The 25134-nt window shown below is 34.3% G+C and overlaps 1 protein-coding gene across 1 annotated transcript; it reads left to right on the top strand.

Moving 5' to 3' along the window:
- LOC138323705 (carboxypeptidase Q-like) lies at window positions 1-24570 on the top strand. The gene is made up of 15 exons (XM_069268505.1): window positions 1-108; window positions 4386-4455; window positions 4927-5082; window positions 7055-7186; window positions 8162-8223; window positions 11972-12139; window positions 12462-12626; window positions 13023-13107; window positions 13829-13932; window positions 14152-14238; window positions 14425-14496; window positions 17437-17481; window positions 17628-17703; window positions 18516-18695; window positions 21812-24570. Exons 1-15 carry the CDS (start codon window positions 76-78, stop codon window positions 21916-21918), a joined length of 1542 nt encoding a protein of 513 aa, XP_069124606.1. The 5' UTR covers window positions 1-75; the 3' UTR covers window positions 21919-24570.
- The last annotated feature ends 564 nt before the right edge of the window (window positions 24571-25134 follow it).

Genomic DNA, 25134 nt, shown 5'->3' with positions numbered 1-25134 from the left:
TTTGAACGTTTGAATTGTTCATGATGGGCTTGCAGCAGCCTAAAGCGTTTTAACAACGTATATGTCAATATTTGTATGCGACGTTCCACTTGCTGCCACGGCCTACAGGTACAGTATACGGCAGCCTTCAATACAATCTCTCAAAATTCTTCAAACTAGAAGTACACATGCATGCTATAATTAGCTACATGTAGACTACAGTGGTGGAGGTGATTTCGTGTACGCCGTCCCCGATACCGTACCCGATCCCCGTACCAGGAATTATGTTTATTACATATTACTCGACAATAAAACAAGCTACGATAATAATTGTGGTACGGTTAGACTTGGAATCCAATTTTACATCACTGTGTCAAATATCAACGCACAATTTTCTTTATTTTTCTCATAATTGCAAATATTCGTTTTTCAAGAGGCGATTTCTTGTACGCCGCAATCAACCGTGAAATTTCATTAATTTTGATGCATACTAGCTATTTAAAGGCTTTTCATAATATTTGTTGTATTCTTGTAATCAATTATGCATATATGATTGATATTGCAAAGAAATTTTAAAGATTTCAGTTGATACATATGAAAAATTATGAAAAATCATGTATCACGGTACAAGCGGTCTCAAGATCCCCGAACCCGTACCACGGGAGCTAACTCTAGTATACTTATATACAGTTGTATGTAGAACTTTACATGTATACAGAGTCCATTTTTATTTACATTTTGGTATAACGTGCTTATTTAAAATTTATAGTTATAATCTAATAGTTATTTTATTTAAATGTCTTATAATTAAGTATTCACATTTATTGTTATAATGAACTATATCTTTTAAAATGATTTAAATGATAGGGTGAAAATTCCCACACGTACAATGATTAAAGTTACATGGTAATTAGTTGGTTAATGACGATGATGTGGTTAACCTATTAACAATTACGGACCGTCGTTCTTGGTCGCATCATCAGCTTGGGTAATTTTATATTATAATTAGATAAGTATTAACGCTTCAAAGAAACATCGTTGGGAGTACAAGATAGTTAAATTGATATACAAATTAAACAAGATATCAGTGGTCAACCTGTAGGTAGTAGCAATAAAAAAGAAGTAGGTTATCATTACCAAAAAGACACAAGGTTAAGGTTAGCGAGTTAATGTTAGATCTTTCTGACGATAGGCCAACACTAATTAAACCAGCAGTAACCGAAACAAAACGTATCTGGATGGATAACGGTAAAAGTACCATAAGTGTTAAAGAGAAAAGTGATATTTTAATGGATAAAAAACTGTGCGGAAACACAATGTGCTATGTTCAAGATTTATTACAAAAACAATTTCCAAGTATAGGCGGAATGCATGATACAGGTTATGTTCCAGTGTTAAAAAACAATAGGTGGGATTACGCTTTAAAAATGAAACCGAACATATTGCCAGCAGCACAAATTCATCATACAGGTGAGGATCATTGGGTAGTTTCAGTAAAAGAGAACGACGATGGGGATATTTATTTACTTGATAGTTTAGTAGGTAATGTAAAACAAAAGGGTCATTTGCCAGCTTCGCTAGAAATGCAGATTTCATTAGCGTATGGGGAAGATAGGAAATCAGTTAAAACTATTGTTCCAAATATCCAGCAACAAACTAAAGTGGTAGATTGTGGGGTTTTCGCTATTGCAAACTTAGTTGAATACTGCTTTAACGGTTATAATGGGTTACAAGAAGCAAATTATGATACAGACTGTATGAGACAACATCTAGTTAATTGCATTTCAGAAGGGGTTTTCTTAAAATTTCCTAAGAAACACATTAAATCCAGAAAGAAAAAACAAATTCCAAATTTAGTCTTCGACATCTTCATGGATTGTGAGGCAAATGGTTGTCATCTCTCCAATGTTTTCGACGATATGGTTACGTGTGATGCAGGTTGTAACAGATGGTTCCACAATAGATGCGTTTCTGACGATTCCAACTTGCATTTTTCTAGGGATAACTTTATTTGGAAATGTAGCAAATGTACCTAATCATACTCTTAGTAAAGCAAAACAGCTCGTAATAAAATAAATAAAACAATTACGGATTAACCTATTACTTTGTTACAGATACAGAAACAGTGGCAATATTGTAAAATATTTATAAATAAACGTCAAATAACTTAAGATTGTAATAAGTTAGTTATTTAATAGACAATTCAAAATAAGTAGGACGATATAACATAAAAATAAAATGAAAATGGACTCGTAGTAGAACCACGTCCTCGTCGTTGAGTCTGGAAACATATATACATAGGTTAGGTATACAGTGTATATGGCTAAGAGTTCTACAATCAATTAGAGTTAGCTCCCATGGTACGGGTTCGGGGATCTTGAGACTGCTTGTACGCCATCGCCGTGATACATGATAAAAGCAAGATTTTTCATATGTATCAACTGAAATCTTTAAAATTCCTTTGCAATATCAATCATATATGCATAATTGATTACAAGAATACAACAAATATTATGAAAAGCCTTTAAATAGCTAGTATGCATCAAAATTAATGAAATTTCACGGTTGATTGCGGCGTACAAGAAATCACCTCTTGAAAAACGAATATTTGCAATTATGAGAAAAATAAAGAAAATTGTGCGTTGATATTTGACACAGTGATGTAAAATTGGATTCCAAATCTAACCGTACCACAATTATTATCGTAGCTTATTTTATTGTCGAGTAATATGTAATAAACATAATTCCTGGTACGGGGATCGGGGACGGCGTACACGAAATCACCTCCACCGACTACAGTGTTTACATATCTGATTAGACTGGCCACCAGACCCTAAGTTGCTGATAAGACTTTCTCAGCAGAGTTCTTTACTAGATTATCTCCCCCTAGTTTAAAACTCTAGAATCAGGCATGTAGTAGAGACAAAAATAATCAAGCCAATTTTTAGTGATTTGTTTAATATTCTAGAGACTGGTAGCCAGTCTAATATCTGATATCAGCTTTATATGTTTGTTTAAGTACAATTTGTTCTGATTGTGTAATGGCATTTTTTTAGGAATTATGTTTTAATGAAAACAGGAATCAATGAAAACAGGAATCCTCTTTGTATGCCGTTGATTGGAGTTGGTTGATTGAGTGTTTGCATGTACATGTAATGATAGGCATTATCTCCGTTACCATGGATATTTATGTGAATGTGCATTTATATATGTACATATGTAAGTGCCTGGATGAATTAAATACCTACAATGTACTGTATCAAATGCAAAGGATCAAGAATGTAAGTGCTAATAATAAGTCAAAGTAGTCATTGAGTATGCTAATCACCTGTATTATACATTCATAGTAAAAAAAAAAAGAGGAAAAAAAAAAATGAATAAAATGAATAATTTTTAAAAAATCAGCAGTTTATGTATCCTAGAGGTATCATTTTTCAAGCACCTGAAAATTCGTGATATAAAAAATACATAGATAAAAGAAAGTCAAACTTATCTTAATCCACATTCATTTATCCAATGCTGATATGTATATTAAGGCCTTTTTAAGCTCTTTCCTTGTTCTATATTTACATGTATACCTAGCTGGTGTCAAAAATGATACATCAAAAATACATTCAAGTTGCCAACATCCTCATTTTTCACAAACCTCAAAACAACATTTCTACGGTTCACAAATAGATTATGTCATATAAATATATTATTTCATTTTGTTGGTTTTATCCATGAAAAATAGATTAATTCTGGTTCAAGATAGAACAGAAAATAACAAGAGATGTGGAAATTATATTAATGTCCGTTTTATACCGTTTTCCTACATTTTAAAAAAAAAATGGCAAAGTTTTAAAATAGTTTGTAAATTCTGCTTCTATTTTGAATGTAAGACATTTCATGGCTTCGATAAAAGAAAAAAAAATAGGATTTTGAGTTATTTTAATGAAATTTAGAAATGACAAAAATATTTATTCCGTTAGAAATAAGAAACACCGTACTTTGAAGTATCCATAAAAATTGTTACAATTAATACAATCGTCCATTTAACAGTTAGGTAACCCAAAGCATTCCTGACGATGATATTTCCGCAGTTATAAAGTTGCTAGCAACATTTTATAAATATTTTAAGGCTAAAAACTACTCCACTAAAATAGCATTACAGAATTGATCTCCAAATTACAAACACTGTATTTGCAGGTTAAATAATGACTAGTGGATCGTTTCTCATCATCATTTTTTAATGGGAAGGAATAAACAACCACACTATCAAAAAATAGGCGGGAAGGTAACGTCATCACTTTCTGCGCAAATGACGTCATACGGAAATCAAAGTGTGCGATTATTGATTTGCGTGAAAATAGAGCCTCAGACAATATATACATAATCTATACACTAAACATTTTTTTCTGTTTCAGATTTACTGTACAAATTCAGTCATGATGGACTCTATTCCTTCAAGGGTGATTGTCATTTTGATGATTTATTGTAAGTGATCACTCAGCTATTATAATTTCATTATTAGTTGTACACAGTGTCCATATTGTTAAATATCTACAATATCTGCTTCTATGACAGTTTCATATTCCCCTGTAAGAGTAGTCAAGATATCTTGATGTCTAATTTAAGCCAATCTAATTAAAATTAGACTTATAATTCCGCTCCCACTACAATACTCTACGTTATGTAGTGGGAGCGGAATAACAAGTCTAATTGTAATTAGATTGAATTTAAGGCCTTCATCCTCTGGATGTCTGGATGACAATGGTTCAGCCAAATTAGTAAATCGATTTATCAGCAATATTTTATCTAAAGCCCTCTATCTCTGGGCTCTAGTATAAGATCTACATACTGTACATGTAATGTGCCTATATGCAGCTTTGAATTTAAATGGATTCCATATTACATAATAGTCACTTATATATCAGTTTATACAGTAAGTATTGCATCTTTTTCCAGCTATCAATTTTAGCAGTCCTTCCTATGCTGCTACTCTTAAGTTTGAAAGGTTCAAGGTCATTGAAGATGCATTCAGAATTTCTCCCAGTAGATGGTCACATGGAAACAAAGAGCGTCCACTAGAAGATTGGAGACGAGAGATAATGAGCTATAGAGGTGAAGATTAACTCATCCACCTCCAATAAAGTCACAGGATATTCCAATTAAAAAGAGTTTAATGAGGAAAGCAATTGGTGTTAACTGACTATTGGGAAAGGCATTGTTAACTGACTATGGGAAAGGCATCAGTTAACTGACTATTAGGAAAAGCATTGGTTAACTGACTATTTGGAAAGGCATTGGTTGACTTCATGACTATTGGGAAAGGCATTGGTTAACTGACTATTTGGAAAGGCATTGGTTAACTGACTATTGGGAAAGACTTTGGTTAACTGACTATTGGGAAAGGCATTGGTTAACTGACTATTTGGAAAGGCATTGGTTAACTGACTATTGGGAAAGGCATTGGTTAACTGACTATTGGGAAAGGCATTGGTTAACTGACTATTAGGAAAGGCATCAGTTAACTGACTATTTGGAAAGGCATTGGTTAACTGACTATTTGGAAAGGCATTGGTTAACTGACTATTTGGAAAGGCATTGGTTGACTGACTATTGGGAAAGACTTTGGTCAACTGACTATTGGAAAGGCATCGGTAACTGACTTTTGGGAAAGGCATCAGTTAACCTGACTATTTGGAAAGGCATCAGTTAACTGACTATTGGGAAAGGCATCAGTTAACTGACTATTGGGAAAGGCATTGGTTAACTGACTATTGGGAAAGGCATTGGTTAACTGACTATTTGGAAAGGCATTGGTTGACTGACTATTGGGAAAGACTTTGGTCAACTGACTATTGGGAAAGGCCATCAGCTAACTGACTATTGGGAAAGGCATTTGGTTAACTTGACTATTGGGAAAGGCATCAGTTAACTGACTATTGGGAAAGGCATACGGTTAACTGACTATTGGGAAAGGCATCCTTAACTGACTATTGTTAACTGTTAACTGACTATTGGGAAAGGCATCGGTTAATGACTATTGGGGAAAGGCATTGGTTAACTGACTATTGGGAAAGGCATCAGTTAACTACTATTGGGAAAGGCATTCGGTTAACTGACTATTGGGAAAGGCATCGGTTAACTAACTATTGGGAAAGGCATTGGTTAACTGACTATTGGGAAAGGCATTGGCTTAACTGACTATTGGGAAAGGCATCAGTTAACTGACTTTTGGGAAAGGCATCAGTTAACTGACTATTGGAAAGGCATCAGTTAACTGACTATTGGGAAAGGCATCGGTTAACTGACTATTGGGAAAGGCATCAGTTTAACTGACTATTGGGAAAGGCATCGGTTAAATAACTATTGGGGAAAAGGCATCTTAACTGGACTATGGGAAAGGCATCAGTTAACTAACTATGGGAAAGGCATTGGTTAACTGACTATTTGGAAAGGCATCGGTTAACTGACTATTGGGAAAGGCATTGGTTAACTGACTATTGGGAAAGGCATTGGTTAACTGGAAAAAGGCATCAGTTAACTGACTGGGAAAGGCATAACTGACTATTGGGAAAGGCATCAGTTAACTGACTATTGGGAAAGGCATTGGTTAACTGACTATTGGGAAAGGCATAAAGGAATCGGCTAACTGACTATTTGGAAAGGCATTGGTTAACTGACTATTGGGAAAGGCATTGGTTAACTGACTATTGGGAAAGGCATCAGTTAACTGACTATTAGGAAAGGCATTGGTTAACTGACTATTGGGAAAGACTTTGGTTAACTGACTATTGAGAAAGGCATTGGTTAACTGACTATTAGGAAAGGCATTAATTAACTGACTTATATCTAATTGCCAGATGTCTAATAACTGTCAATGACATTTTACGAAATGATCAAAAACTTACAGTTTCCAATATGTGTGTGTGTCTGGTATGTAAAACTTACAGCTGTTATTGATTAAACAAATTTAGACTTTTTTATAATTTGACCTTCCTAAGTAAAATACAATATTTTGCAGCGCTAATTGGATTATTTTTTTAGTAACAAAGAACAAAATAGATAGTTTTTTCTGTGTGTTGACCAGGAATTGCTGACCAAATCATAGAGAGGTCTGTCCGAGGTCCAGCTGCTAACCAGTCCTACAATAGACTCGCTACATTTGTAGATAAGTTTGGAAGTCGGATAGTAGGGTCACAAAACCTGGAAAATTCCATAGGTAATGATCAATTCTTATTTAGATTTCATTATGATTATCTGATACACTCTATGGTGATCAAATCAGTTTTCGGATTCCTGTATTACATAGTATAACTTCCAAAAGGTTTCATGCTTTCTAACCATATCTAGTTACTAGTGATTGGCTTGTGTAGTGGAAACACAGGTTGTTTCAAGGGGTTTTATTGTGGTCGTCCACATTAAAACTTCAATTAGACCCAAACATCAAAGACATGGTTTAACAGATATGACTTGTTTTACAATGTTGGGAAATAAAAATTACTACGATTAATATTTTAAGAAATAGTACTATAAAGATCCCAATATAACTGGCTTAAATTGTTACTTAAGTTCTAGATGTAGATCATATAAAGTTCCAGTTGGAAAGTGGTGTCATATGTTCCACTACACTCAAGCCTCCATTTCTGAGTCATGAACTCTTACCTAAGCAGACCCATCATTATTTTCAAATCGGGGGTATGCTTTATGTAAAGTATGTCATGAAACCTAAAAACCACTTTTGATAATTAATATAATATTATTTAATATGTGTTAAATTGTTAAGTTTTATATACATTTGCATGTACATTATGTACATGTAAGCAAAAGATAAGTATTTAAAAAAAAAGTTCAAAAATATATATGTTTTTTTTTAAATTTTACATGTAATTGAATTACAAATTACATCCAATTACATGGGAAGCCTGTAATTGATTGTAATTCATTACAATTACCCCAAGTCTGCTGAGTCACATTCTTGTGGTCTAATATGTGTAAATGGTTGCCAGATCAGTTGACTGCCAATTATTGGTTTCTCCTGTTGAAATTTGAATTGATATATTGGATTTTAGATGAAGTGACTGAACAGTGTATATTATATTTACTCTACTAAACAGCCCAGCTTTTGGAGATTTAACAATGCCTTTTGTAAATTGGATAATTGAAATAAAATGATGTATCACATTGATTTACACAGATTACTTACTGGAAAAGTTAAAAGAAGATGGTTTGGAAAATGTTCATGGAGAAGAAGCTATGGTGAGATAAGATAACACTTTTAGTTTTTGTTATATGATTCTATATATAGAAATGGAAATAGATATCTTTCTCGTCCCTGCTATTACATACTGATTCTTAGAAATCTGTTATAGATAATGAGATAGCTAGCCATGGTTCTTACTCAGTACCAATTATCTGCCAAACTATCATTACAAATAGAATGTACTTTACAGGGAAGCAACTCACAAATAGATCACAATGATAATATAAAACTCAAATGTTCTTCATTCTGAAATATCCTGAAATATTTCTACAAAATCATCCATAGATTTACTCTCATAAGTAAATTTAGGTGCAGTGTTTTGGGTATCATCCTATCAAGTAGGCTAATATATGGCATATCATAGATATACTGGACATAGGTTGTCAAATTGTCTACTAGTAGGTATAATGGACATAGGTTGTCAAATTGTCTACTAGTATAGGTATAATGGACATAGGTTGTCAAATTGTCTACAAGTAGGTATAATGGACATAGGTTGTCAAATTGTCTACTAGTAGGTATAATGGACATAGGTTGTCAAATTGTCTACAAGTAGGTATAATGGACATAGGTTGTCAAATTGTCTACTAGTAGGTATAATGGACATAGGTTGTCAAATTGTCTACAAGTAGGTATAATGGACATAGGTTGTCAAATTGTCTACAAGTAGGTATAATGGACATAGGTTGTCAAATTGTCTACTAGTAGGTATAATGGACATAGGTTGTCAAATTGTCTACTAGTAGGTATAATGGACATAGGTTGTCAAATTGTCTACTAGTAGGTATAATGGACATAGGTTGTCAAATTGTCTACTAGTAGGTATAATGGACATAGGTTGTCAAATTGTCTACTAGTAGGTATACTGGACATAGGTTGTCAAATTGTCTACTAGTAGGTATAATGGACATAGGTTGTCAAATTGTCTACAAGTAGGTATAATGGACATAGGTTGTCAAATTGTCTACTAGTAGGTATAATGGACATAGGTTGTCAAATTGTCTACAAGTAGGTATAATGGACATAGGTTGTCAAATTGTCTACAAGTAGGTATAATGGAATGGACATAGGTTGTCAAAATTGTCTACAAGTAGGTATAATGGACATAGGTTGTCAAATTGTCTACAAGTAGGTATAATGGACATAGGTTGTCAAATTGTCTACTAGTAGTATAATGACATAGTTGTCAAATTGTCTACATATAATGGACATAGGTTGTCAAATTGTCTACTAGTAGGTATAATGGACATAGGTTGTCAAATTGTCTACTAGTAGGTATAATGGACATAGGTTGTCAAATTGTCTACTAGTAGGTATAATGGACATAGGTTGTCAAATTGTCTACAAGTAGGTATAATGGACATAGGTTGTCAAATTGTCTACAAGTAGGTATAATGGACATAGGTTGTCAAATTGTCTACAAGTAGGTATAATGGACATAGGTTGTCAAATTGTCTACTAAGTAGGTATAATGGACATAGGTTGTCAAATTGTCTACTAGTAGGTATAATGGACATAGGTTGTCAAATTGTCTACTAGTAGGTATAATGGACATAGGTTGTCAAATTGTCTACTAGTAGGTATAATGGACATAGGTTGTCAAATTGTCTACTAGTAGGTATAATGGACATAGGTTGTCAAATTGTCTACTAGTAGGTATAATGGACATAGGTTGTCAAATTGTCTACTAGTAGGTATAATGGACATAGGTTGTCAAATTGTCTACTAGTAGGTATAATGGACATAGGTTGTCAAATTGTCTACTACAAGTTGTCAATTGTACAGTAGGTATAATGGACATAGGTTGTCAAATTGTCTACTAGTAGGTATAACTGGACATAGGTTGTCAAATTGTCTACTAGTAGGTATATATGGACATAGGTTGTCAAATTGTCTACAAGTAGGTATAATGGACATAGGTTGTCAAATTGTCTACTAGTAGGTATAATGGACATAGGTTGTCAAATTGTCTACAAGTAGGTATAATGGACATAGGTTGTCAAATTGTCTACTAATAAAATCTAGTAGGTATAATGGACATAGGTTGTCAAATTGTCTACTAGTAGGTATAATGGACATAGGTTGTCAAATTGTCTACTAGTAGGTATAATGGACATAGGTTGTCAAATTGTCTACTAGTAGGTATAATGGACATAGGTTGTCAAATTGTCTACTAGTAGGTATAATGGACATAGGTTGTCAAATTGTCTACTAGTAGGTATAATGGACATAGGTTGTCAAATTGTCTACTAGTAGGTATAATGGACATAGGTTGTCAAATTGTCTACTAGTAGGTATAATGGACATAGGTTGTCAAATTGTCTACAAGTAGGTATAATGGACATAGGTTGTCAAATTGTCTACTAGTAGGTATAATGGACATAGGTTGTCAAATTGTCTACAAGTAGGTATAATGGACATAGGTTGTCAAATTGTCTACTAGTAGGTATAATGGACATAGGTTGTCAAATTGTGTCTACTAGTAGGTATAATGGACATAGGTTGTCAAATTGTCTACTAGTAGGTATATGGACATAGGTTGTCAAATTGTCTACAAGTAGGTATAATGGTGTCATAGGTTGTCAAATTGTCTACTAGTAGGTATAATGGACATAGGTTGTCAAATTGTCTACTAGTAGGTATAATGGACATAGGTTGTCAAATTGTCTACTAGTAGGTATAATGGACATAGGTTGTCAAATTGTCTACTAGTAGGTATAATGGACATAGGTTGTCAAATTGTCTACAAGTAGGTATAATGGACATAGGTTGTCAAATTGTCTACTAGTAGGTATAATGGACATAGGTTGTCAAATTGTCTACTAGTAGGTATAATGGACATAGGTTGTCAAATTGTCTACTAGTAGGTATAATGGACATAGGTTGTCAAATTGTCTACTAGTAGGTATAATGGACATAGGTTGTCAAATTGTCTACTAGTAGGTATAATGGACATAGGTTGTCAAATTGTCTACTAGTAGGTATAATGGACATAGGTTGTCAAATTGTCTACTAGTAGGTATAATGGACATAGGTTGTCAAATTGTCTACTAGTAGGTATAATGGACATAGGTTGTCAAATTGTCTACTAGTAGGTATAATGGACATAGGTTGTCAAATTGTCTACTAGTAGGTATAATGGACATAGGTTGTCAAATTGTCTACTAGTAGGTATAATGGACATAGGTTGTCAAATTGTCTACTAGTAGGTATAATGGACATAGGTTGTCAAATTGTCTACTAGTAGGTATAATGGACATAGGTTGTCAAATTGTCTACTAGTAGGTATAATGGACATAGGTTGTCAAATTGTCTACTAGTAGGTATAATGGACATAGGTTGTCAAATTGTCTACTAGTAGGTATAATGGACATAGGTTGTCAAATTGTCTACTAGTAGGTATAATGGACATAGGTTGTCAAATTGTCTACTAGTAGGTATAATGGACATAGGTTGTCAAATTGTCTACTAGTAGGTATAATGGACATAGGTTGTCAAATTGTCTACTAGTAGGTATAATGGACATAGGTTGTCAAATTGTCTACAAGTAGGTATAATGGACATAGGATGTCAAATTGTTCCTAGGTATGACATAATCTTATCAATTTTCCTCTGAATAATCATCAAAAACAATGCTTTAAATAGAACAGAACAGCCTAATGGTGCATTTCTTTGCTTGAAATAGTGTAATGTTATAGGTGCTTTTCTAGCTACATATTTTGTTATTTCCTATAAATGATACAGGTACCTCATTGGGTGCGAGGAGATGAGTCGGCAGAAATGCTGTCCCCTAGAAGAAAGAAGCTAGCCCTGCTAGGTCTTGGTTACAGTGTGGGCACACCTGACAGTGGTATTCAGGCAGAGGTCATTGTAGTAAGGTCATGGGATGACCTTGAGCAACATGCAAAGCAGGTATGTACAGGATAAATGAAACTTTAATTTGAAAACAAGTTGATTGAAGGTCATCTGTCCTACCTTTACATTATAAAAGAACATGTTTCAGTATGACATGTAGTATAAATTGTACAATCGCAACTGAAAGAAACATCACATGAAGTATAGAAATAGTAACCTGATGTACTGATGATCAGAAAAACTGCAAATGAAAATCAGTGTCTTTTTCCTACTTCAGAAAAAAACCAATAGACCTAGAGATGCATTTTGAAAGCAAAAATCTACAGACCTTGTTACATTGCCATGAAAGTGTCTATAAAGATGGAGGTTTTGTTTGTAGGTGAATGGGAAGATAGTTGTGTTTAATCAGGAATGGATAAGTTATGGTGTGTCTGTGGATTACCGTAGTAACGGGGCGTCGAGGGCGGCTGTTCACGGGGCCGTGGCTACTCTGATACGTAGTGTCACCCCTCTCTCTGTCTACAGTCCACATACAGGAATGCAGGTATTGGATACTATGTAAAAGTAACTGTGAAGAATTATGGGATCTTATAATTGTTAATTTCATAACCTGTGTGTTATATGGAATATTTTTGTTTTTGTCAATTCCTACTAGTTTGATATGAGCATATGTTATTGAGTGTGCCAGCAGAAGTCTGATAACTGTAGAATACACAATGATGATAGAAAGAAAAATATGTCGACTGGATTATATTTTGGCAAATGTGAAAGATGTCATGTCTGTTACTTGGCAAAATGCTAAGCAATAAAATGTCATGTATAATTCTGTAGTAATGTCATGATCCCATATACGAAGGCATTCTGATATGAAAATGAAGATGATTCGAGCACAGCCAAAAAAGACCCTTACAATCATGACCTTGGTTTATTATATTAACAGGACTATGCAGATGGTGTAAATAAGATACCTACAGCATGTATTACTGTTGAGGATGCTGAGATGATGGACAGAATGCAACAGCGAGGTAAGGAATACATATTGTTTGTGTGTCACTGACACATCAACTGAAAAAATTTTAAATGCTTATAAGATATTATTCTTTTTAGAAATATCCTTTTCATTTACAAATAAATTTGTACATCTATCCTTACCCTGGAACACACCCTTATATGCTTACTTGCAGTGATTTTTTTACCCAATAATTTCAGAGGCCTGTACCTTTTCAATTTGGAAAATAATACATTATATATTGCATCTTTCTTGTATATTCTAGAGATTTTTTTTTCTTTATTTGGGAAAACATTTACGTTAAATTGAGAAAATACAGCAAATTTTCTCTAGGGTAGGGAAAGTGGCCTTATTTAGCTCCAAATATACCTAAAAATCGTTGACTTAGTACTCAACGAAGGGAATTAACTCTGTTGATCAAAATTCATGAAATGTCTTTAACATGCAGTTAATCATTTCTGATATGATATGTTAGTAACATTCATAAGGAAAAAAATCTCTTATCCAGGCATGTTCGTTTCTGGTATTTTACTTCACTTTAGCCATGTATAATGCTCATTGAAAAATCAATCTATACATTATTTTTAATTAATGTCTGACCACTACTCAAATTTTAGCAATATTATTTAGTGTCTAAATATTTATGGTAATGGTTTACTATCTCACTATAAGGGTAACAGCAAATAAAGAAGAAGAGAGTGTATTCCAGTGCTGCAACATCTTTTTATATCATGCAGGCGAGCGGATTGTGGTAGAATTGAAAATGGCAGCCCAAAACCTTCCTCCAGTCAAATCAAGGAACACTATAGCAGAGGTGGTGGGCAGCACATATCCTGATGAGGTAAAATATAGGTCTAGGTCACATCTGTGTCATATTCTGTCATGATATGGTGTGGATCAAGGTCACAGCTGTGTCGTGTCCTGGCCAGGTTTGATGTGGGTCAAGGTCACAGTTGAGCATGTCACGGCTATGGTTTTTGGAAGAGATGTGTTTTATTTACTGTTGTAACATTGATCTTGCTGTTAGAGTGAGTCAATTAAACCCTTGTGATATTTGCAGGTTGTGCTTTTTGGAGGACATTTAGACAGCTGGGATGTTGGTCAAGGAGCCATGGATGATGGTGGGGGCGCTTTTATATCTTGGCAGGTAATGTTCTATTAAACTGATGAGTCGATTGTTATTCATGATTTCACAACTACACAACTGTGTTATACATCATCAAAGTTACGTGAATGTCTAAAATGGCATTTTTTTAAATTTTGACAGTATTTTACATTGCATTTCATATCTGGTCCTTTGTCATAAGACTCTAACATTGTTTTATCGTAACAGGCATTGTCCTTGATCTCCCAACTTGGACTTCGACCAAAACGGACGATGAGGATGATTATGTGGACAGGGGAGGTAAGCACTTTAGAATCATAATAGATAAGAAAAACCAGACTCCAGTCAGTAGAGGTAAGGGAGACAGACATTGATTGTTGTCAAGGGAAGTAGGCAGTACAGATTGGTCATATATATAAGGGGACCAGATATTGACTACAATCAGGGGAGGTAAGCAGTACATATTGGTCATATATAAGGGGGACATATATTGACTGTAATCAGGGGAGATAAGTAATACAGATTCATTATTGACACAGAGGTTAGTTAAACAATTCCAAACTGATTTGATTTCAAGTAGGGGAGATAAATCAAATTATATTATCAACCAGAAGTCAAAGTCAGACTAGATTACAACAGTGGATGAAAGTCATACAGATAAACTATTGTCAGGTAGGGTTAAAGATCACAGAAAGAGAACTTGAATATGGACAAGATTAAGTAGGATGAGACTTCAGAAAGTGAACAAGAATAATTCAAGATATACAATGAAGGATGATCAATCAGCTTAACCATGGACAAGGCTAGGGTAAACATTTTAATGATGAATGCAAGTTATAGTGGATGTCCTAAGACAAGGGTTTAGTTTACACAAATTGACTCTATAATGGATGTCCTAAGACAAGGGTACAGTATACACAAATTGACTCTATAATGGATGCCCTAAGACAAGGGTTTAGTTTACACAAATTGACTCTATAATGGATGCCCTAAGACAAGGATACAATTTACACATATTGACTCTATATTTGATGTCCTAAGACAAAAGTACAATTTACACAAATTGACTCTATAATGGATGTCCTAAGACAAGAGTACAATATACACATATTGACTCTATAATTGATGTCCTAAGACAAGGGTACAATATACACATATTGACTCTATAATGGATGTCCTAAGACAAGGGTAGAATTTACACAAATTGACTCTTTAATGGATGTCCTAAGACAAAGGTACAATATACACATATTGACTCTATAATGGATGTCGTCCTAAGACAAGGGTACAGTTTACACATATTGACTCTATAATGGATGTCCTAAGACAAGGGTACAGTTTACACATATTGACTCTATAATGGATGTCCTAAGACAAGGGTACAGTTTACACATATTGACTCTATAATGGATGTCGTCCTAAGACAAGGGTACAGTTTACACATATTGACTCTATAATGGATGTCCTAAGACAAGGGTACAGTTTACGCAAATTGACTCTATAATGGATGCCCTAAGACAAGGGTACAGTTTACACATATTGACTCTATAATGGATGTCCTAAGACAAGGGTACAATTTACACATATTGACTCTATAATGGATGTCGTCCTAAGACAAGGGTACAGTTTACACATATTGACTCTATAATGGATGTCGTCCTAAGACAAGGGTAGAATTTACACATATTGACTCTATAACTGATGTCCTAAGACAAGGGTAGAATTTACACATATTGACTCTATAACTGATGTCCTAAGACAAGGGTACAATTTACACATATTGACTCTATAATGGATGTCCTAAGACAAGGGTACAGTTTACACAAATTGACTCTATAATGGATGTCGTCCTAAGACAAGGGTACAGTTTACACATATTGACTCTATAATGGATGTCCTAAGACAAGGGTACAGTTTACACAAATTGACTCTATAATGGATGTCCTAAGACAAGGGTACAGTTTAAACATTGATCTATAATGATGCTCTATAACAAGGGTACAGTTTACACATATTGACTCTATAATGGATGTCCTAAGACAAGGGTATTGTTTACACAAATTGACTCTATAATGGATGTCCTAAGACAAGGGTACAGTTTAAACATATTGACTCTATAATGGATGTCCTAAGACAAGGGTACAATTTACACATATTGACTCTATAATGGATGCCCTGAGAGAAGGGTACAGTTTACACATATTGACTCTATAATGGATGTCCTAAGACAAGGGTACAATTTACACATATTGACTCTATAATGAATGTCCTAAGACAAGGGTACAATTTACACATATTGACTCTATAATGGATGTCGTCCTAAGACAAGGGTACAGTTTACACATATTGACTCTATAATGGATGTCCTAAGACAAAGGTACAATTTACACATATTGACTCTATAATGGATGTCCTAAGACAAGAGTACAATTTACACATATTGACTCTATAATGGATGTCCTAAGACAAAGGTATTGTTTACACAAATTGACTCTATAATGGATGTCCTAAGACAAGAGTACAATATACACATATTGACTCAATAATTAATGTCCTAAGACAAGGGTAGAATTTACACATATTGACTCTATAACTGATGTCCTAAGACAAGGGTACAATTTACACATATTGACTCTATAATGGATGTCGTCCTAAGACAAGGGTACAGTTTACACATATTGACTCTATAATGGATGTCGTCCTAAGACAAGGGTACAGTTTACACATATCGACTCTATAATGGATGCCCTGAGAGAAGGGTACAATTTACACATATTGACTCTATAATGAATGTCCTAAGACAAGGGTACAATTTACACATATTGACTCTATAATGGATGTCGTCCTAAGACAAGGGTACAGTTTACACATATTGACTCTATAATGGATGTCGTCCTAAGACAAGGGTACAGTTTACACATATTGACTCTATAATGGATGTCGTCCTAAGACAAGGGTACAGTTTATACATATTGACTCTATAATGGATGTCGTCCTAAGACCAGGTTACAGTTTACACATATTGACTCTATAATGGATGTCCTAAGACAAGGGTACAATTTACACATATTGACTCTATAATGAATGTCCTAAGACAAGGGTACAGTACTTTTGTCTTAGGACATCCATTATAGAGTCAATATCGTACAATCTACTTATATTGACTATTAACTGAGACACTGTTGAATAATACTGGTGTTTCCAAAGGACAATAACGGAGAACCTACTTTGTACTTTCAGGAAATGGGAGGAATTGGAGCTGAAGCATACTACCAAGCTCATAAGGTAAAGAGAAATCGAATACAACATCTAATTCTTTAATAATTTAAGAAAAAATTTATTGAGTGCTATCCTAATGGGAAAAGAATTTGGTTAGGAAGATAATTTGTGTAAGTACCACAGTTTATCAGCCATGTAATTTGTGTTTCCAGGACGACGTCAGTAAATTTGATATGGTGATGGAGTCAGATATAGGAACCTTCCATCCATATGGAATACAATTCACTGGTAAGTATTAAAATTTCCGTTTATAAGGTCTCTTCAACACAAAGGAACTTATGGACACATAATTATCGCTTTATCAAAAAGGCCTTTAGACATCAATACCATGCACAATACAAAGTGAAATCTCTTTAAGATGAATGCTGTTTTTCTATTTACGTGCTTCACATTTTATTGGAGATTCATAGGTAGTCCACAAATATGTATATGGAATGTTACATTTTTGTTTGCGGTAAAGCACAATTTTGATGATTGGTGATTTATTTGTAACCTTGTTAGTTGTTAATGAACCTTGAAAAAATATATTTTAAGTATTCTAGCAAAAATTTTACTCGAGCACTTTTCTTTGATTGTTTTCACTATATGATTCATTTAAAAGCATTTATCTTATTATGGCTCTAAATGAAGTGAGGGACTTATTTGGTTACGATCTGTATCTATGTGTCAGGCTTCATTGGCACCTAACATGGGTGTTGAGTGGGTGCTTAGATGCACAAGTGCATATTTTTTTCAATAGAGCAACATCTATTCTGAAATACCTAGTCAAAATTATGCTATGTTTTTTATTAAGTTTGAAGAATAGATTTTGCAAAAGACAACTGTATCATTTTGGAAAACCCCCGTTGCCATTGTAACATAATAGAGGCTTCTGATTCTAGATTCCGAGTGTAGATATAATCTTATTTCAGTGATATTGGTTATTTTTATGAAAAAATTTTATGAAAAATTTTAATTAAAAATATCCGGTAGGGAATTTGTAGGTGTCACATTATATCATGTACATGTACTATGTGGGTTATAAATATTTGTTATTACAGGCAATGAAAAAGCTACAGAAATCATGGAGTCTGTCGTAGATTTATTACGACCAATAAACGCTAGTAAACTGATAAAAGGGGCTGATGGTACAGACATAGCTATGTGGATGTCACAAGGCGTGCCTGGCTCTAGTCTATATAACGATGAGTCCACTTACTTCTACTACCACCATACCAACGGTAGGTATTCCAAGAACAAACCAGGGCACCATTGTATATGTAGGTAGCTCAGTGTATGGTACACTAATGCATGTCAAGGACATGACAGTTTTAGGTCATATAACCCAAAGGCTGTGGTTGTGCTTCATTTGTCATTGTGTGCATTGTGTCATCTGCTGTCCATAAACTTTTTCATTTTAAACTTATTTTTAAATTCCTCTAGTGGCATTGAGCGGAATATTGCTTAGAATGATCCTTTTTGGGGTTGGTCCGAAATGCGGCAAACACAACCACTATTTTCGAAAAACACATTGCAAACTTCTTCTGCAGTTTCAACTTTGCAATTGAGATCAATATTGGTAGGAATGTAAAGTGTGTAAATCTGGGTTTGATGTCACAGTAACATAGTGACAGCTTCTTGTTACCAACCTAATATCTGTGTTTGATGTCACAGTAACATAGCGACAGCTTCTTGTTACCAACCTAATATCTGTGTTTGATGTCACAGTAACATAGTGACAGCTTCTTGTTACCAACCTAATATCTGTGTTTGATGTCACAGTAACATAGCGACAGCTTCTTGTTACCAACCTAATATCTGTGTTTGATGTCACAGTAACATAGTGACAGCTTCTTGTTACCAACCTAATATCTGTGTTTGATGTCACAGTAACATAGCGACAGATTCTTGTTACCAACCTAACATCTGTTTTTGGTGTCACAGTAACATAGCGACAGCTTCATGTTACCAACCTAATATCTGTGTTTGATGTCACAGTAACATAGCGACAGCTTCTTGTTACCAACCTAATATCTGTGTTTGATGTCACAGTATCATAGAGCCAGCTTCTTGTTACCAAGCTAACATCTGTGTTTGATGTCACAGTATCATAACATAGAGCCAGCTTCTTGTTACCAACATAACATCTGTGTTTGATGTCACAGTATCATAGAGCCAGCTTCTTGTTACCGACCTCACATCTGTTTTTGATGTCACAGTAACATAGAGCCAGCTTCTTGTTACCAACATAATATCTGTGTTTGATGTCGAAGTAACATAGCGACAACTGTTTGTTACCAACCTAATATCTGTGTTTGATGTCACAGTACCAAAGGGACAGCTTCTTGTTACCGACCTAACATCTGTTTTTGATGTCACAGTAACATAGAGCCAGCTTCTTGTTACCAACCTAATATCTGTGTTTGATGTCACAGTAACATAGGGACAGCTTCTTGTTACCAACCTAATATCTGTGTTTGATGTCACAGTAACATAGGGACAGCTTCTTGTTACCAACCTAATATCTGTGTTTGATGTTACAGTAACATGGCGACAGCCTCTTGTTACCAACCTAATATCTGCGTTTGATGTCACAGTAACATAGGGACAGATTCTTGTTACCAACCTAACATCTGTTTTTGATGTCACAGTAACATAGTGACAGCTTCTTGTTACCAACCTAATATCAGTGTTTGATGTTACAGTAACATGGCGACAGCCTCTTGTTACCAACCTAATATCTGCGTTTGATGTCACAGTAACATAGTGACAGCTTCTTGTTACCAACCTAATATCAGTGTTTGATGTCACAGTAACATAGCGACAGATTCTTGTTACGCACATTATATCTGTGTTTGATGTCACAGTAACATAGCGACAGCTTCTTGTTACCAACCTAATATCTGTGTTTGATGTCACAGTATCATAGAGCCAGCTTCTTGTTACCAAGCTAACATCTGTGTTTGATGTCACAGTATCATAGAGCCAGCTTCTTGTTACCGACCTCACATCTGTTTTTGATGTCACAGTAACATAGAGCCAGCTTCTTGTTACCAACATAATATCTGTGTTTGATGTCGAAGTAACATAGCGACAACTGTTTGTTACCAACCTAATATCTGTGTTTGATGTCACAGTACCAAAGGGACAGCTTCTTGTTACCGACCTAACATCTGTTTTTGATGTCACAGTAACATAGAGCCAACTTCTTGTTACCAACCTAATATCTGTGTTTGATGTCACAGTACCAAAGGGACAGCTTCTTGTTACCAACCTAATATCTGTGTTTGATGTTACAGTAACATGGCGACAGCCTCTTGTTACCAACCTAATATCTGCGTTTGATGTCACAGTAACATAGGGACAGATTCTTGTTACCAACCTAACATCTGTTTTTGATGTCACAGTAACATAGCGACAGCTTCTTGTTACCAACCTAATATCAATGTTTGATGTTACAGTAACATAGCGACAGCTGTTTGTTACCAACCTAATATCTGTATTTGATGTCACAGTAACATAGTGACAGCTTCTTGTTACCAACCTAATATCAGTGTTTGATGTCACAGTAACATAGCGACAGATTCTTGTTACGCACATTATATCTGTGTTTGATGTCACAGTAACATAGCGACAGCTTCTTGTTACCAATCTAACATCAGTGTTTGATGTCACAGTAACATAGGGACAGCTTCTTGTTACCAACCTAACATCTGTATTTGATGTCGAAGTAACATAGCAACAGCTTCTTGTTACCAACCTAACATCAATGTTTGATGTCACAGTAACATAGCGACAACTGTTTGTTACCAACCTAATATCTGTATTTGATGTCACAGTAACATAGGGACAGCTTCTTGTTACCAACCTAATATCTGTGTTTGATGTTACAGTAACATGGCGACAGCCTCTTGTTACCAACCTAATATCTGCGTTTGATGTCACAGTAACATAGGGACAGCTTCTTGTTACCAACCTAATATCAGTGTTTGATGTCACAGTAACATAGCGACAGATTCTTGTTACCAACATAACATCAGTGTTTGATGTCACAGTAACATAGGGACAGCTTCTTGTTACCAACCTAACATCTGTATTTGATGTCGAAGTAACATAGCAACAGCTTCTTGTTACCAACCTAACATCAATGTTTGATGGCACAGTAACATAGCGACAACTGTTTGTTACCAACCTAATATCTGTATTTGATGTCACAGTAACATAGGGACAGCTTCTTGTTACCAACCTAACATCTGTATTTGATGTCGAAGTAACATAGCGACAGCTTCTTGTTACCAACCTATATTAATATCAAAATAGTAAGATGTTACATAACACAGTCTTGATTTTATTTCAGGTGACACAATGACAGTCCAGGATCCAGAAAAGATGAACCTGTGTGCTGCTGTGTGGGCGGTTGTGGCTTTTACAGTAGCTGATATGGAGGACATGTTACCGCGGTAAATGTTTTAGTTGCAGCATCACTATATATGGAGATACGTCGCCATGGTGAATGTTTTAGTTACATTATCATCATAATGGAGGAAACGTTGCTATGGTGAATATGTCCAAGTTATTGTAACAAGTATGGAGATATGCTAATGCTAGGGGAAATAATGTTGAATTATGAGTTGCGTCATATTGAAATCTTTGTGTTGGTCAAACATCATAACTCTCGTTGTAAAGCATCTTGGTGAGAGGATGTACTTATAATTGATCACATTCTTATAACTGTACTCATTCCATAATTGCGCCTGATTTGTTTTCGTGTTACATATACTTTGTCTTCTTACTGAATTTCTATTATCTATGTATTTTTTATTGTTTAAATTATTACAGAGAAAATTTTGTATTCATAATTTTACAAATACATATAAAACAATCCTAGAATTAATTAGATGTATATATAATCTATGGAGAGATCATCTCTCATTTGCGATACGGGTGTTGCTATTTATTGTTACAGTTATAAATTAAGTATAGGGAATCCTGCAATACATCAATTTTTAAAAACCAAAACAATGAGGTGGGTAACAGTATGATTTACCAACGATTAGTCTCACATTCCAGTGAGTATGGTGATTATGACGTCATATTTTTACATGATATTTGTGACGTCACCATCAGTTTTAATATATCGAAACTCCCGTGTTTCATAGACAGTATATTATTAACCGAATGGGTTTTATAAACTTGATATGACAATTTCACACTTGATACAAATATCTGAAAAATGAATGTTGGATTGCTACAACTTATAGATATCGCACGTTCTCAATCTATGCTTTAAATCTAAGTTTGGCTTGTTAAAACCGTAATTTGTGAATGTACCGTCATTTGATGTATTAAAGTTTAGCTCCCTTTAATTTGGTATGGTTAAGTTCATGCAAATTCTTGTTATTTACAATGCAAAGTGTAAAATGATGCTTAAAATGTCATAATAAGATATTTATCGAAGTGATGCATGTAACATATTTTTCTAGTGACAAAGATTTACTCCATTTTAATTAGTTTTGAATATACAGGGTTTATAAACGAGTCTATCATAGTCATTTTGTTTGGTGACTAGCACAACATAAACTAAATAATATTTTTCATGTTGTTATTTATACCTGACCTGGTGTAGAATTAATATATTTTAATGCATTATATGACTTTTGTACAATTTATGAATTTGTTGTGGTGGCAGGATACAAAAAATTATTTCATGTACTATATATAATACTATATAATAATCAGAACCATTTTGTTTCGCCTTCGACTCTAGTCAAGTAAGGCCAGACTGTGTTGTTCCGACGAACGTCAAAATTTGCGTAGAAGTCCAATTTTGACTGAAAGAAAGATTTAACGCTCAGAAATTTGGGAAAATCACTTTCATCTGTCAATCTGATTAAAATACATATCCTTATTATTACTACGTTTGATAAGAGGATCTGACAACATCCCATTAGGGGTCACGTCCAGATGACCTTTGGAAATGGCCAATCAAATTTGCACTGCCAGAATCTTGATGGGACGAAATAGTTTGAAAAAGCTGTCCGAATTATTCTCGTGTACGTAGTCATCTCGCCCAAAAAGCACAAATAAGCTGAATGTATACATATACTCGGACGAAATGGCGTTATCAATTGACGTAGCAATGTGTAGAAAATGTATGTGATCTGAAGTACATGTAGAACGAATATGCGTACCCGGCCTACTATACCTTTCGGCATGGTACGAAATGGTGCCTATGTGTCCTAGTGGAACACTGCCTCACTCGGCCACAATTTTCTATACTTTTTTGTAGGTTTCCATTTTTTATGCGTATTCATGCATTTATATATTACTTTTGTCCAAAACAAACATAACTACCATTCTAAATAGCTACCGTACCGCTCACAAGACGTCAAAGTCACAATTTGTGGACTAAGTGTATACATTCCCTTCAGAAAAAAACTTCATGTGTATTATGTAAAAAAACAATATCTCGATAAAAATTGATGAGGTTCAGTTGTATTGCCTAGTAGGTTAGCGATATAAAAAAGTCCGATTAAATGCAAGCAAATGTTTTATAATGGTTTGCATAATCATTACTTTGCAGTAAAAGGTATAGTAGGCCGGGTACGTATATTCGTTCTTCTACGTCAAGGCCAATGGGCTTCTTGTTACTTTTTATTGAAGCAGGAGGTCCATTTTGATATTTAAGGTGAAGGTTAATTTTAATATTGAAGATGAAGCTTTAGTTTATTATTATGTACTATACATTAACACTACAACATAGCATGTTCTTTACACTTTTTACATCGAAAACTTTACAATGGCTGCATAACTTTTGACCAAATGTTCATTATTTACTACCAGTAAATAAAGTGTTTTGTTTGTTTTATAAACTGTAATTGACGTTTTTCTGTGTGGAATATATATTTATCATGTTTCACGCCAGTGAACGTTGCATCAATAATAGAAGAGTATTTTGTATTGTTTAACCAGAATTGTTAATCTGTGATATTCACTTTCTTCTTTTGATATAGATGTACTAATTCCTAAAATCAGGGGAATATTGTTATTCAATTGTTATACAAATATGACTGTGATTTATCAAAAATAAACATCATACAAGATTAAAGATGACAATTTGTGTTATGTTTGTTTTAATCGGTGTCAATAACAAACTTAGTGCGTTAAACCTGCCTATGTTACTAGAATGTTTTATTTTTATGTGTTTTTAACAAATATATATATTAGGCATTTTTAACCTGATAATATTGGCAGGTTTAACTGCTGGGATGAACTGCTATTGATTTAAACATCCAATATGAAGAACTTACTACTGAATCTTATCACCTCCATTATAAATTACTTAAAGTTTTGTTTCCTTAAAAGAGATACGATTACTAGATAATTGTCGGCCAGCGATAATACACTTGCCTTCAGGGTTGGGGTAATTAAAAATGTAATTGTAATTAATTGCAATTAATTACATTTTTTCAAGTAATTGAAAGTAATTTGTAATTAAGAAATATTTCAATTACATGTAATTGTAATTGTAATTAATTACATTATAAAAATGTGTAATTAACAATTACATTTCAATTACTTTTCAATTACATTTATATATTTACTAATGTCTAAATAATTACCAAGATTAATGAATGTATGACATTTATTTGGCTATGTAGAAATTTAAACAGGTAACAT

The sequence above is a fragment of the Argopecten irradians genome, chromosome 1 (genome assembly GCF_041381155.1).
Source record: "Argopecten irradians isolate NY chromosome 1, Ai_NY, whole genome shotgun sequence".
Taxonomy (NCBI): domain Eukaryota; kingdom Metazoa; phylum Mollusca; class Bivalvia; order Pectinida; family Pectinidae; genus Argopecten; species Argopecten irradians.
The sequence above is the reverse complement of the archived record's forward strand: the minus strand, read 5'-3'. Positions and strand labels throughout refer to the sequence as shown.